Source organism: Coregonus clupeaformis, chromosome 35, assembly GCF_020615455.1.
Source record: "Coregonus clupeaformis isolate EN_2021a chromosome 35, ASM2061545v1, whole genome shotgun sequence".
NCBI classification, from domain to species: domain Eukaryota; kingdom Metazoa; phylum Chordata; class Actinopteri; order Salmoniformes; family Salmonidae; genus Coregonus; species Coregonus clupeaformis.
In genome coordinates this window covers 26,456,261-26,472,333 of record NC_059226.1, presented here as the reverse complement: position 1 = coordinate 26,472,333, position 16,073 = coordinate 26,456,261, and the positions used below count along the sequence as shown (strand labels likewise).

General features: G+C 42.6%; 1 protein-coding gene across 1 annotated transcript; it reads right to left on the bottom strand.

Moving 5' to 3' along the window:
- Nucleotides 1-2,005: 2,005 nt before the first annotated feature.
- LOC121551229 (transcription factor Sox-9-A-like) lies at nt 2,006-6,076 on the bottom strand. Its single transcript, XM_041863784.2, has 3 exons — nt 5,298-6,076; nt 4,741-4,988; nt 2,006-4,327 (listed from the first exon to the last, which is right to left on the bottom strand). Exons 1-3 carry the CDS (start codon nt 5,735-5,737, stop codon nt 3,552-3,554), a joined length of 1,464 nt encoding a protein of 487 aa, XP_041719718.1. The 5' UTR covers nt 5,738-6,076; the 3' UTR covers nt 2,006-3,551.
- Between the last annotated feature and the right edge of the window lie 9,997 nt (nt 6,077-16,073).

Below are 16,073 nucleotides of genomic sequence, written 5' to 3'. Positions count from 1 at the left end.
CCCTGCCCCCCTCAACTCCCTGCCCCCCTACCCTGCTGCCCTGCTCCTGGTCTGGGCCACTGCAGAGAGGCAGTGATAAATGTGTCTCAGGGGATCTCTAGGGGTCTCGGCAGGAGGGGGTCCAGGTCTTACACAGTCTGCTGCCTCCTGCTGTGGGGAAGAGGGAAAGAGGGGAAGCTGTCAACCTCCCATTAACCAAAAGCAGTTCTACATAACCAGGCTCGTGGCAAAAGCAGGTCAGGCAGACCACCATCCCCAACTCAAACACTACTGTTTATTACATTACCACAGTGCAGACACCAGACATCGGCTGGGATTCTAACACACCTTTAAAAGTCAAGTTCAGTGTGGTTTATTTGAGTCCCGGCACTGATGAGTTGGGTATCTTGTGTGGCACTGTTTCATTTCCCTGTTTTTTGTCTGATGTCATTGGTGTATTATATTTTACGTTTCGGCACTTCTTGGATCATTCCACTACCTCTATGCCTGCCTATGATGCACAATTAAAGATCCCTATTCAGGGCCAGTATAGTATTCATTCATCCCACACTAAGGCGGTGCGTATATTACTGGTTCCATGCCAACTTGCAAGGCATGACAACGATAGAAGAGTTGTCTACAGCACACACTATGAGACCAGGCTTTGGGCAATCAGCCAGTGAGTCCACAGATCTCAATGTACATTATAGTGTAATATGAAATAGGGGTTGAGTGCATTCAGTCCAGTCTGTACAGCCAGTCAGTGAGGTAGTGAGGCGTAGTGGTGGGTTGGTGGTAGAGAAATGGATCCAGTCCACTTGACGTGAGGACAGAGATGTCATCTGAAACCCTACCTCTAACTTTCAACATGAAAGCAACAGTCTATCAACATGAAGTTCCCCAACCTAGCCACTGATTGTGTTTACATTGTCATTGATTTATAGAGGGTGGCGCAATCCCATTATGGTATGGCTGGTAATGAATAAACATCATTTTATGTGCAGTTTGTTTCTCTAAGCAGTGGGGTATACATGTTCGGGGAAGGGGTGTGGACATACATCATCCCAATAGGCCGTAGTAATGATGGCCCGGTGACCTCATGGTCTGGGAAGCCTGCAGGACAGGATGAAAGGAAGCTAGTAGCTAGTAGCCCCTGGCTCACCAACCAAGGTGTAGGAACATAAAGAGTGGAGCAAGCTGACAATGTAAACATATTCAGGACCTCTAGGGAGGACAATGGAAGTTTGCTTTGAAAATAATTTGTAGTCACACTTTATTTGGATGGTCCATCTGTAGATGCTCATACAATCAACAAACTATCTGTTGATAAGCAACTGCTTGCTAAGGTTACGGTTAGGGTTAGGGAAAGGTTTAGAATAAGGGTGGGTTAAGGTTGGTAAGGGTTAAGGTTAGTGAGGTTAAGGTTAGGGTTATGGTAAGGGGTAAGGTTAATAGTTTGTTAAAACCTTTTGGATATTCCTTCCTCAGGGTATTTTACATGACAAATGAATGTCAAATGTTGGGCTTGAGAAGTTACACACACAGGCCTATTCTCATTCTACAGTAGTATTATCTATGTAGTTGACTGGTTACAGCATAGGAACTGGCTAGTCTATTTACATTTATTCAATGTTGTACTTCACCAAATCTTACTATTGTGTTATGTTTTGTTTCTACTTTACATTTCATCTTACATTGCTTTTCTTTCTATTATGAATGAAGTGTTTTCGTCTCGCGTTTGATAAACTGCCGTGGTTCTGCTGTGGTTCTGACCTCCTTTTTAATGTGATTCTAAGTCATTAGATGACGTCTCCATCTTACTGTTTTCTCTCAGCATGAGTCAACTTCCCTTATAAAGCATTGCATTATGGGTATAAAGGAATCCCACTGCGCCTAAGTTGACATGATAGAGATTTCCAGAAATGTAGTCGATAAAACTGTTCAGCCCCCTGCTAGTGTGCATGCACATACTGTATCTAAAATAACATTCTCTGAACATTTGAAACAGAACCATAGAGTTTATTTTCAATATGTTTTATTTTTATTGCAAACAATATAATACAAAAGATAAGCTTATTTTAAGACAATGGCATGTTTTACCTAGGAAAACAAGAATTCAGTTGAATTACAAAGATGCCAACATGAGAACTAAGATATGGAATAGAGAATAAAGAACATCACTTTTTTCAAAAACAAAAAAGTATGCTGGTGATTCTATAGAAAGACATCTTCACACTGCAGCCACAGCTCCAATAACCATTAAATCCATATTTGTTAGAATGAATAAAACAACTTCCAGTTTTTTCTTTTTTAGATATTTCAGATCAAGTTTGATCATAATTAGAAGTAAGCTGTACACAACTAGATCATCAAAATAACTATTTCAACTGAAAACATTTACAAATTATAAATAAACAATTTGTACCACATCGAAACAGCTAACCCATCTGCGGAAAAGTTATTTTTTCTCATCTCAATTAGTCGCTGCGGAATTAAAAAGGAATAAAATGCAAAATAGTTATTACTTTTCAAATAAAATTAATTGCTAATGAATAAATTAAAGAGGTTAAGACTGGAAGGAATAAGAGGCCAGAGGAACGACTCAACTGGAAGGGAGACTGCTGGGGGTCAAAGGCCACTTCCTGTATCCCTCCAGAGACAGGAAGTGAGAACTCAGCTGTGGTTTCTAGGCTCCACTGCGGTGCTAGCATCGCTAATGTAAAGAGCCTCTCTACTGCGCTTCAACAGGCACCAATGGCATGAAGGCAATACAAAGCATTTCTCAATCACATCTAGCAACACAGTCAGTAAGGCCCCTGGTGTAAGCATATGGCACTTTCTAATGCTATTAGCATTCCCAACACAATAACTTGGCACTGATGTGCTAATTGCTAACGCAACGACAAGAAAATAGCGATACTTTGTCTAATTCACTGATGACATGGTCACATAGTAAGTCATGGCCATAAACTATTTAAACACCAGCTTTGCTCAGTTCTTATAAGATCTCATAACAATTATAATAAGATATGTACATGAGAATCAAAGCGGAATGTATTAAAAGAGGACAGGCAGTGAGTAGAGGGACTATTTTCTTTTGACTTCCTGTTCCTGTACAAAAATACATGAGCCAGAAGTAAGGCCGCGGAGGACGTTGTTCACCTAAAGGGTCTCTTCATTATTAAACGTATAAATCCCCCGAAAGATATAGTACCAAAATAAAGTTCAGAACACATACACAGTACATACTAAAATATTTATAACAAATATATCCTCACGGAGGATTCCTCTTTTCAAAAATGAGTTTCTTTTAACATTATACCTATAAAAATATAATCACAACTCCGAGCATTAAAAAAGGCACTGTCGTGAGCCGTTTTTCCTAAGATAATAAATGTTCAGTACTTTAAAAAAGTCCTTGAATGTTTTTCTATTGGCGGTGGAGGGTGTGTTGGTGTAGAGGCCTGTAGGCCCGCGAGGATTCTGGGAGATAAGAGTCTCTGGTAGGAGATGGGTTCTTATGGGACAGTCTGTGCTAAGGACTAAGGGGTTGACCTCTAACCTCTGGCCTCTCAGGGCCTGGAGAGCTGGGTGTAGACAGGCTGCTGCTCCCAGTGCTGTGGACTGTGGGTCTGGGTGGGCACCGAGGGCACTCCGGTGGGGTCAGCGATGGGGGTATACATGGGCCTCTGGTTGGGGCTCATATAGCTGCTGAAGGAATAGAGCCCTGAGCCTTGGGCACCTGCATGGCTATAATAAGAGTTGGCGCCGCCCTGGTGATCAGAATAGTCATACTGTGCGCGGGTGATGGAGGGGTAAGATGAGGCGCTGTAGTGCTGCAGGTTGAATGAACCATAGGTGACGTGCTGGGGAGGAGAGCCCTGCTGCTCACTGTAGTGGCTGGGGCTCAGCTGCTCCGTCTTGATCTGAGTGGTTCTCCCCTGGCTCTGGCCTTGCTCTCCCCCACTACCTCCACCTCCACCCAGGGCGGCGAGGGAGTGCTGCTGCTTGGACATCCAGCCGTGGCCTCCAGCACCCACCTGGCCGATGGAACTGGCGCTGATGCCACGGTAGCTGCCCGTGTAGCCCGTCTGGGTGCCGTTGACGCCGGGCACGCCGGGGTGCCCGTGGGGCGGCAGGTACTGGTCAAACTCGTTGACATCGAAGGCTTCGATGTTGGAGATGACGTCGCTGCTCAGCTCACCGATATCCACGTCCCGGAAGTCGATGTTTAGCTGGCGGCCCGTGCCCTCTTGCAGGGGGCGGCCCTCGCGCTTCAGGTCGGCCTTGCCCGCAGCCAGCTCTGTTTTGGGGGTGGTCGGTGGTGTAGGTGGGCCCTGGGACTGGGCTGGTGGTAAAAAAATAAAGCAAGAAAGAGTTAATCTCACTGCACACCATCATGATATTATTGACACAATTGATGCAACCATGGAGCTAATAAAGATATGCTTTAAGATTTCTGAGTTTCCCTCCATGAAGGGAATGGTGTCATTATCTAATGTGCTTTAATGAAGAAGAGATAAGTAGTAAAGACAGGTGGTAGATTTGCATGATGGCTTGTAAAAAAAAAAAGGCATTGAAATTGTTTCGTTTCGATATTCACGTTTTGAATAGGATAGTAGAGGCATTTCCAATATAAAGGATATATATAACTACTTTTTTAATTTCACCGGCATTATACTATAAAATGATTATATCGACCAAAAGCAAGTATTATCTAGAACGACAATATAATGAATTGTTCGAATGAATTATTCTTACCTGAATGTTCACCGGGTGAATGCACTTCGCCCATGCTGGACGCGGGCGAGTCTGCTTGCTGGAGAGCTTTAAAGATGTCACCGGAAGAAATGTGGGTTTGCTCGCCGTCCTCTGGTTCGCCCTGCCCGTTCTTCACGGATTTTCTCCGTCTGGGCTGGTACTTGTAGTCGGGGTGATCTTTCTTGTGCTGCACCCTCAAGCGCTCAGCCTCCTCTACGAACGGACGCTTCTCGCCTTCGTTGAGCAATCTGGAAACAAGTATTGTATTAAATTACAAGTTTTTCGAAGTGTTGAAAGAAGTATTATTATAATTATAATTATTAAGATGTTATTATTATATCCCAATATTTGAATTCGAATCGAAATTATGCACATATCCTACACTATTGAATTGCACATGTAGCTACACACCAGACATCTTTCCAAATAATTGGTACACACTGCTATTTATTCAAGCTTTATCTATGAAGCAATTTTTGAATAGCACAAATATTAGTTGATCAAGTGAAAATCTCCTCAATGGCGGAGAAAAGTGACGATAAGGAGTTGTAACATACCTCCAAAGTTTGCCGAGGGTTTTGCTGAGTTCTGCATTGTGGAGATGTGGGTACTGGTCCGCCAGTTTCCTCCGGGCGGCTTGAGCCCACACCATGAAAGCGTTCATAGGTCTCTTGACATGGGGCTTGTTTTTGCTGGAGCCGTTCACTCGGACTGGCATGGGCACCAAGGTCCAGTCGTAACCCTTCAGCACCTGAGACACCGCATCTCTGATACATACAGGGAACTTGTCTTGGTCAGCCTTCTTGAACTCGCCGAGCACGCCGTCTGGACCCAGTAAGAGATGATTATCGGACGGCCTGGTATTCTCGGTGTCGGAACCGGAACCGGACGGGCACGGCGAGCCGACCGAATCCTCAGACATGCTGGGGCTTGGAGCGTCAGAGAAACATTTCTCCTGTTCGTCTGTCATCTTCAGGAAGGGGTCGAGTAGATTCATGCGAAAAAAATTACCGCTGAGCTAATACAATGAATTGCTCTTGGAGTAAAAAAAAATCCTTCCTATCAAGACTTTAGAATCCAACTGCTGCTGTGCACACTGGCTGCAATGAATGTCACTGAGTTCGATGCGCAAATTGATTGACAAAGCTGCACTCCTGCAAACTGTCAAAATGTTAATGTGAAGTCCTTTCAAAAGTCGTCAATTCAAAGCACCTTTTCTTGCGACCCGATGGAATAGGCACGCTGCAAATGCACTCTAATGTATATTTCTCTTTGAATTAAAACACTTTCTGACATAAAGGCGCAATTTAATGTTCGCGTCAAACTTCCAAGATCATTGAGAGAATTATGAATACACCTTCAGTGCGAAGCCTGTATTTATAGACTGGTCCAAGTCAGGGAGGAAGCGATTGGGTGAACATTTTTAGGAGGCGGAGACGAAATTTGACTCTGCGCTCCCCCCAATCTTTAGTCAACAACAGAGAGAGAGAGGGACTTAAATAACATCAGATAAAATAGGTTAATTTGTTAAATTCTTTCAACTTTGTCGAAAGATGTACATTGATTCAATAATTAATGTGTTAGTATTACTTTATTCCTTTATTATACACATGTAATCATAGAGTCATATTGCTTAGATACTTGTTTGTGTTCATTACTGGTATATTTTACTCAAAAACGAAATATACAAAAGTTAAATATATAATGTCTGGTATAGTCACCAGTTTGTCATGTGTCCATCTTTCGATTAAAGTATTAAAAATAAAAACATTACAAACTCTATCGGCTTATTCATGTGCATGTTCTTTCTTTATTGTTTTTTATTTATTGTAGCACTTGTATTTTCATTAGGATAATATATCTACAAGGATCTAGAGTTTTGTTTTGAAATGGATACTAGACTGGCTATTTTCATATGAATAAGCACAGTTACTGAACATGATTTGGCATCCTAAATATTCAGGCAAAGAAACTGTTATGTTGGTCTAAATTTGCCAGGCCTGTTTGCCTACATTTAAAAAAGGATCTGCTTAATCTAATTCAATAAAGGTCATGTTTTCTGTCTTCTTTTTGTGGTATCTCCTGCTGAATGCTTTCTGTAACTTGATGAGGATTGTCATACAACACCGACTCTTCTCTCCGTGCCACTGCAAAGCAGCACCGTCTATTTTGACCAATAGGGGGAGACAACAGTCCAGAAACTCCACTGAAGGGCTATTACGTCCCGAAACTGTAAACGGTGAGTAGGCCCATATGCTTAGAAATGAACGCTCATCTTCATAAAATAATATTGAAAATACTTTATAATCATGGTAAACATTACGATCGCCCTAACCATTTATGTAATTGTGGGTATATAGGCCTATAGTTCCATAAGTAAGAGCTACATAGCAACCCCAATGAGAGATACTTCTAAATCCACTCTCTCCGTCTGCACATATTGTATTATGGGTAAATGATTTTGAAGTAATTGTTAAAATGACACTGTATCTATACGACCTAATATAGTGTTAATTGACAAATACATGTTTTTCTTATAGGCCCTACAGCTAATAGTGTATATCAACTTGGTCTCTCTCTCTCTCTCTCTCTCTCTCTCTCTCTCTCTCTCTCTCTCTCTCTGCTCTCTCTCTCGTTCTTGCTGCTACATTATTTGCTCATTTTTAATGTTGTTTTCAAGGCTACTTCGATTTCACTGATGTTGATTTCTCAAATTATAAAATATATATTTAGGTCGTGATAATAATAATTGCAACAACAACAGCAGCAATAATAACACAAGTTAAATAATCAATGCATGAGATGCTTCACATTTCAAACTACTGTATTATAACATTTGATTGACATGAAAAGCACAAGAGTAGGTACCACCCAAATAAATAACGCTGCCTAAATGAAACGAAACAAATGTGTCGCCAGCAGTAAGGTCAACCTTATTGGGCGAGCGCCAGATCTTGTTTGGTCTACGACAATGGGCGCTTTGTAGAGAGGGTTCAGTCCCTAATCCGGGTATTTAATTTTAGAAACCTAATCCGAATATAAAGTTCCACGTTCACATACACATTTTCAAGGTTGAAATATGATTTTATTTTTTCAATGTACTACTTAATGTTGTTATACATTATTCAGCAACATCATGCACTTTAAAATTCAGCAGTGGCAATGATGGTAATAATATTTATATAATAATGATAATAATAATGATGATAATAATAATAGTAATAATATTAACAATAATAATAATAATGTATTATTACACAATTCTAATAATGTTTTTTACTTTTCGAGTTGTTGATATTTGTGTAGTGTGTGTAATAGTGTGTGTAATGATGAGCAGTGTACGTTTGGGTAAGTCATGTTGTGGAAATGTCATTTTCAGGGTAATGTGTTTGCACATGCACTTTGTTGGGCTACTTGAAATTTGACATCTAATAGATTGTAGATGTCTTACTCCCAACTGTCCTTATGGTATGGCTTTTGATGTATTCAATCCAAAACATGAAGGACATTAGGAGATGAGAGAGAAGTAATGTAATGTTCATGTTTCAAATACAGTGTTTCTATTGCTTACATATTCCTGGATTACAACCAATGAATGGCATTACAATAAAACTCTAATGTGGTCTACTGTATGTGTGAACAGTAATAATTTAGAAACTGACTAAATTAAAGTGCTCAATGAAAGTCTGAAGGTTTCGCTTCAGCAATATATGGTCCAGAAAAAGGCAGTGTGCCAAGATATGTCTTCGCCTGTGTTGCTAGGTAACCTCCAGGGGTCACGACCTGGCATATTCATTAAAATCAACCCTGATTGGCCTGACAGCCGTACTTGTAATTACAACGCTCCGTCTCATTGGCTGACTGGAAGCAGTGCCGGCCAAGCGAGTAGGCCCTCTGTCTGTCAACTCAAGCTGGATGACATAAGCTACAGAAATGCTATACCCCCAAAATACATGTTGGGGATAAGGAGAGAATTAGATAAGTTGGGGGTTGTTTTTGTTTCATCACCAGTTGGAAAGGTATAATTATCCTGATTTCAGAGCTCATCAAGGTAATACGACTCTAATACCTGCAGGCTTGAGCCATTACCCTACACTGTTTGTCGAGAGGTTTGTTCAACTGTTGAGATGTGATACTGTCGTTTGTGCAGAATGTGCACAATGCATGTCCAGGTTATTACTGCAGTAAGTGGAAGGCGTTTGTAATTATACTCCTCTGCTTACTATATGGATCAGTGTATACATGTTCCTCACAGAATGTCAAGAACTATATGGCTCTGTGATGACATCCTCACAGAATGTCAAGAACTATATGGCTCTGTGATTACTTATTTTTTAAACTTTTAAACTCTGACAAAACAGAGATGCTAGTTCTAGGTCCCCACAGATCTGCTATTGGATCGGACAATTAATCTTGATGGTTGTTCAGCCGTCTCAAATAAAACTGTGAAGGACCTCGGCTTTACTCTGGACCCTGATCTCTCTTTTGACAAACATATCAAGAATATTTCAAGGACAGCTTTTTTCCATCTTCGTAACATTGCAAAAATCGGAAAGTTTTTGTCCAAAAATTATGCAGAAAAGCTAATCCATGCTTTTGTCACTTCTAGATTAGACTACTGCAATGCTCTACTCTCCGGCTACCTGGATAAAGCACTAAATAAACTTCAGTTAGTGCTAAACACGGCTGCTAGAATCTTGACTAGAACCAAAAAATGTGATCATATTACTCCAGTGCTAGCCTCTCTACACTGGCTTCCTGTTAAGGCTAGGGCTGATTTCAAGGTTTTACTGCTAACCTTCAAAGCAGTACATGGGCTTGCTCCTACCTATCCCTCCGATTTGGTCCTGCCCTACATACCTACACATACGCTACGGTCACAAGACGCAGGCCTCCTTATTGTCCCTAGAATTTCTAAGCAAACAGCTGGAGGCAGGGCTTTCTCCTATAGAGCTCAATTGTTATGGAATGGTCTGCCTATCCATGTGAGAGACGCAGACTCGGTCTCGACCTTTAAGTCTTTACTGAAGACTCATCTCTTCAGTAGGTTAAGTGTAGTCTGGCCCAGGGGTGTGAAGGTGAACGGCAAAGCACTGGAGTGACGAACCGCTCTTGCTGTGTCTGCCTGGCCGGCTCCCCTCTCTCCACTGGGATTCTCTGCCTCTGACCCTATTATCGGGGCTGAGTCACTGGCTTACTAGTGCTCTTCCATGCTGTCCTTTGGAGGGGTGCGTCACTTGAGTGGGTTGAGTCACAGACGTGATCTTCCTGTCCGGTTTTGCGCCCCCTTGGGCACATGCGGTGGAGGAGATCTTCGTGGGCTATACTCAGCCTTATCTCAGGGTAGTATGTTGGTGGAGTTGTTCCTATCCACTGTGCTTCTACATCTGCATTGCTTGCTGTTTGGGGTTTTAGGCTGGGTTTCTGTATAGTACTTTGTGACATCTGCTGATGTAAAAAGGGCTTTATAAATAAATTGGATTGATTGATTGATGATATCCTCACAGAATGTCAAGAACTATATGGCTCTGTGATGACATCTTCACAGAATGTCAAGAACTATATGGCTCTGTGATGACATCCTCACAGAATGTCAAGAACTAAATGGCTCTGTGATGACATCTTCACAGAATGTCAAGAACTATATGGCTCTGTGATGACATCCTCACAGAATGTCAAGAACTGTATGGCTCTGTGATGACATCCTCACAGAATGTCAAGAACTATATGGCTCTGTGATGACATCCTCACAGAATGTCAAGAACTATATGGCTCTGTGATGACATCCTCACAGAATGTCAAGAACTATATGGCTCTGTGATGACATCCTCACAGAATGTCAAGAGAGAGGAGTGTATTTGAATGAGGTATGATTCACTATGGTGTGTGTTTAGTATGAAGATGGTAGAAGAGTGGGTCCAGTACATACAGTATGAGAACAGGTTAATAATCCACCCTCTGTACTCCTGTCAATCAATCCATCAATCAATCAATAAATAACTTTTTAACATCATCAGTTATCACAAAGTGATTTACAGTACCCATCCTAGACACCAAAAACCAAGTAGAAGCTCAGTGGCTAGAAGGAAGAACCCTAGCGAAGAACTAGGCTCAGATGGGAGACCCATCCCTTTCTGGCAGTTAACATTTAGAAGCTAATAGTACATCTGACCATCAAGACCAGATCGTTTCTCCACAAGCTTATTGTCAGTCTCAGTGTCCTACGTCCAGTTTGTCAATAGGAACTCCGTATCTGAAGTCCAGGGGGAATGCACCATAGACTGCTTCTAACACAGAAGTAGGAGAGATGGGGTCAGAACTGGGAGTGTCCTCCCCTCCTTTCCTCTGGCTGGGCTGGGAGTGTTGTGACCCACTGACAGCCCATGGTGGTGGGACCAGGGGGGTAGAGATAGCCCCTGGGCCAGGCCCAGACTGTGGTGTTCATGCATGGGCCACTCGCCTGTAGATACCAGCAGGCCTTGGGAAACTTCTCAGCTTGACTTCGAGCCACGGTGTTAAAAAATGTGGGGTAAACACTGGGAGTAAACTGCTAAATCATGTCTTCCACCCCTCCTCGCTCTCGTGGATTCCACTGTAAATGTTTGAGGTGACCAGCGCTCTCTTTTTGAAGGTGGGTTTGTTTGTGTGCCCATGCATGTGTGTGTACTATAGGTGGATGTGTTTTAGTGTGTACTGTAGGTGTATGTGTTTAATGTTTGGGTGTTTGTTGTGTGAGTGTATCCACATCTCTGTATTTGAGATGTTCTGTGACATGTTTATATTATATATATTATATATATTATATATTATATGTTTGTTATCACCAGCTAAGGTAGACAGCAACCAGAGAAGCTCATAAAACAACAACAAGAGTCAAAGCGTTATAAGAGAAATATCATTATTTTTATTGAGAACATACGTTCTCTGTCTTTCTATGCTGGTCTTCACCTCCTGTCCTGCTGTTCAGCAACCATACAGCTCCAGCTTGGTTCTCCAGGAAAGAGGCTGTTCAGCAACCATACAGCTCCAGCTTGGTTCTCCAGGAAAGAGGCTGTTCAACAACCAAACAGCTCCAGCTTGGTTCTCCAGGAAAGAGGCTGTTCAACAACCAAACAGCTCCAGCTTGGTTCTCCAGGAAAGAGGCTGTTCAACAACCAAACAGCTCCAGCTTGGTTCTCCAGGAAAGAGGCTGTTCAACAACCAAACAGCTCCAGCTTGGTTCTCCAGGAAAGAGGCTGTTCAACAACCACACATCTCCAGCTTGGTTCTCCAGGAGAGAGGCCTTTTATCTGGTCCGTGTTCATTAGGGCACGAAACAGAAACACGTTTTAAAATGTCTAGCAATGCAAAAAGAACATGAGCATTTCTTATTGTCCAGGTAGTCCCTCCCTTTTTCAGTCAGTTTTCTCCAGTTTGGTGCCTAATGAAGATGTCCCAACTATCATCTCTGAGCCTGAGCCTGAGCCTGACTGCGGGGTGAGAAGCTGGGTGTCAGGGAATTGGAGGCCTGCTGTGGAGGATTAGGATGCAGTGTGAAATTCATTAGCAGAGTTCCTCCTTGTCCACAGCAGCTGGACTTTAGCTCAATGGGTTAACACAGTTTTGTGGCAAATAGGAGACACATGTTCAAACCCCTAAGCCGTTCTCCATGTACCCGGACCATGTGACCTGATCCGGAAAAACTCTTGATCCTAGATTTTCCTAATCAGGTCACATGGTCAGAAAAAATACATGTTCATACTGTATATCCATGGGCTGTCTGAGCCCCCTCCCACTAGTGGATCCCAGCATTCAAACCATAGAAATATCATTACTAGAATGGACAAAGCCCTCAGTCATGGTTCCCAGGGTGGTTTAAATCATATAAATATAATTTCATCACAGCACATTGACTTGAACGAGAATGTCTGTTCTAGTCAGTCTACTTCTATGATTCAAACCATCCTGGTAGTCATGACTGGGCAGTCTAGCTAGGTCATAGGGGACCTCATGAAAGAGCTGACTGAGAAGGGTGTCTAGCTGTGTGGCCAGAACCTAGGTAGAAGAGGCCAAAGGTTTGTTTGCGGTACCTGGTCCAAGACCCGTGAAGAATGAGAGGAATTCCTACAGTGATAGATGATGCGGGAGAGGTCGGGGAGGGAAAAGTAGCTTCTGGACCAGCGAGAACCTTGACATCACACCTGTCTGGGACTTTCCTCCACTAGTGCCAGCTGCCCAAGGCATGGCAGGGTGCAAGGATGCTATATTGCTCCACTTGAACTCTTCTTCCGCCTGCTTCCACTTCCGCCTGCTTTACCAAAGGTCTGACTACTTTGTCATTATTCAATCGCACAAGCCTTAGGGCTGTGTGTGTGTGCATGTGTGATAGTGTTTGCGTGTGTGATAGCGTGTGCGTGTAGGTGTGTGTGTGTTTGACAACCCAAATGGCAGTTAAAGTGTACCTCAGGGAGCTGTCAGGGACCCGTCAGGACTCCATCTTGATGGATGTTCCGTCTTTTACCAGATCAAAGAGTTTTGGGCGTACAAGAGGCTGTTGATATTTTCCTGAGGGGAAGTTTAAACAGGACTTATCAGAAGGATGGCCAGGGCAGAGGTTGTCCCTCTTGCTTTCTTGCACCTCCCCGCCATCTCAAAACAAATGTCTGGACCAAAGAGCTGGCTAAGACTTGGAGAAAGATATGCCAACATTTCTGGACCAAAGAGCTGGCTAAGTAAATAAAATAAAATGTAATTTATCACATGGCCTACCTTTTATTTATCACGTGCCGAATACAACTGGTGTAGACTTTACAGTGAAATGCTTGCTTAAGAATCTTTCCCAACGATGCAGAGTAAAAAACAAAGTATACAAAATAAAATAGTAACTAACACAAGAGGAATACAATTAAATACCCAAGAAGTACAAGGTATTTAAGGTAGATATGTACATGAAGGCAGGGAAAGTGACTAGGCTTCAGGATAGATAATAATAAGAGTAAAATAAAAAATAAATGTGTTCGGGTTTTGTGTCGGTGTAACAGCGTAGTGTGTTAGTGAGTGTGTATATGGTGTGTATGTAAAGTCTAGTGAGTGTGCGTAGGGTCAGTGCAAGATAGAGTCAGTGCAGATAGTTCAGGTACCATTAACTGACTATTTAGCAGTCTGGCTATTTAGCAGTCTTATGGCTTGGGGGTAGAAGCTGTCTTGGAGCCTGTTGGCCCGAGAGCGGATGCTTCGGTACCATTCGCCGGACGGTAGCAGAGTGAACAGTCTATGGCTTGGGTGGTTGGAGTCTTTGGCAATTTTTCGGGCCTTCCTCTGACACAGCCTGATTTAGAGGTCCTGGATGGCAGGGAGCTAGGCCCCAGTAATGCACTGGGCTGTCCTCATCACGCTTTGTAGCGCTTTGTGGTCAAGGGTGGTGCATTTGCCATACCAAACGGTGACGCAGCCAGTCAAGATGCTCTCGATAGTACGGCTGTATAACTTTTTGAGGCCCATGCCAAATCTTATCAGCATCCTGAGGGGGAAGAGGCACTGCCGTGCCCTCTTCACAACTGTGCGGGCCATGTTAAGTCTAATGCCTGTACCAAAGAGTTGGCTGAGACTTGGAGAAATGTAGGCCTAATGTAGATCTAACAGGAGAAATGTAGGCCTAATGTAGATCTAACAGGAGAAATGTAGGCCTAATGTAGACCTAACATCTCTAACACATGGCTGAACCAAACTACAGTGTATGCATGTAGAAATACTGACAATGTTTCATCCTGAGAATGTTTACAGTGTCCATATTAGGACATCCTCAGACAGACAGCCTAAAGTCAGCATACACACCGAGGTTGAAATTGGGAGAAAGCAGAGTAGAGCTGCTTTAGCATTATCGGATGCACAATTTAGTCAAATTAGATTTTGAACAGATTCCCCTTCACAACGATCATGAAAAATCAACTACTTTCATAGGCACCTCAGCCACACAACACTATATAGTCACAGTTTACCACAAGATCACCCTCTGCAAACAAAGATGAATGGTGACATGCATAATGAAGATATTACTTAATGCATTGGCAAATGGCAGCCATTATTTCACCAGATCAGACAGGTTTTACTGCCGTCCTATCACACAGCTAGAGCTCTAGAATACATTGACTCAGGAACCAACTTTTCCTGGCCTTCACCTTTCTGACTGAGCCTTACGGTAATTGCTGCCACACATTTTCTTGTATGTCTTCCCTTGCTCTGCCTCCCCGGGAGATAGCGCCACTGTAATCTAGCCCTTATCTCAACCCTCCTGGCTTCTAGTTAACTGAAACACCTTGGGCACTCATTGATAGGGTATCTGCGGGAGAGGAAATGCATGTCGAACCGGAGATACACTGGCACCAATGGTTCCAGATAAACTGACTTGCCATTGGTCGGGCTCCAACTTCCACCAGTAAACTGCAGTGCTATTGGACAGGTTCCAACAGTGGATGAGAACTACTCCTACATAACTCAAGCAATACTATACACCTAAATGTGTAATGTCTTAACCACAAGTCTCATTGCCACCTTTAAGTCAACTTGTTGTAATCAAGAAACAAGATTGTTTGTTTCCGGAGTAGTTTTTCTGCTGTCAAGAAAGAGCAATTATGCTTAATGAAAAACAGCACAGATCTAGCTAGTGAAAAACAGCACAGATCTAGCTAGTAAACTGCATGATGCATGTGATTATTTGGAACTTGTGTTGGATAATGTGATTTCCTGTCTAGTTGAAATGTTATGTTTTTTTTGCTCAATGCTCACAGTCATTTGCTAATGCAAAATGTTGTCCATGGATTCATATGTAATCTAGTTATTTACTACCCAGGTACCCAACAGCAAACCTCTTTTGGATGGTTGACCCTTTCGTATTGAAACATATGATTGAACCTTGAAGAGTGAGTGAGTTAATGAGTGAGTAAGGACTTTCCGTGCCTCTGGGTGAAATAAACTCTGCACTGCAACTGTTGAAATGACTGTGAAATGCTAATCACGTCTGAATTCTGCAGCCAGGTCACTCTCTTGCCATTTCACTGAAACCAGTAATGATGAGTGAATAACAATGGCTAACCTCTGGCAGTGCTGACGAAGTGTTATGACATCATCCGTCCCAGTCTTTGTGTCCTCAGACAATGCCCTGCCACACTAGGGGCCTGAACGGCAGACAGATGACAGGCAGAGAGAGACATATGAAGGCTATTTCACAATATCCACACTATACCACATACAGTATAATGCAATGTATTGGGCATGCATTCTAACTAGCTGGTATGCTAGTGTGGCCATTGGAACCTAAGCTTAGAATCAAATAAACAATTCATCCAGTGTTGAAT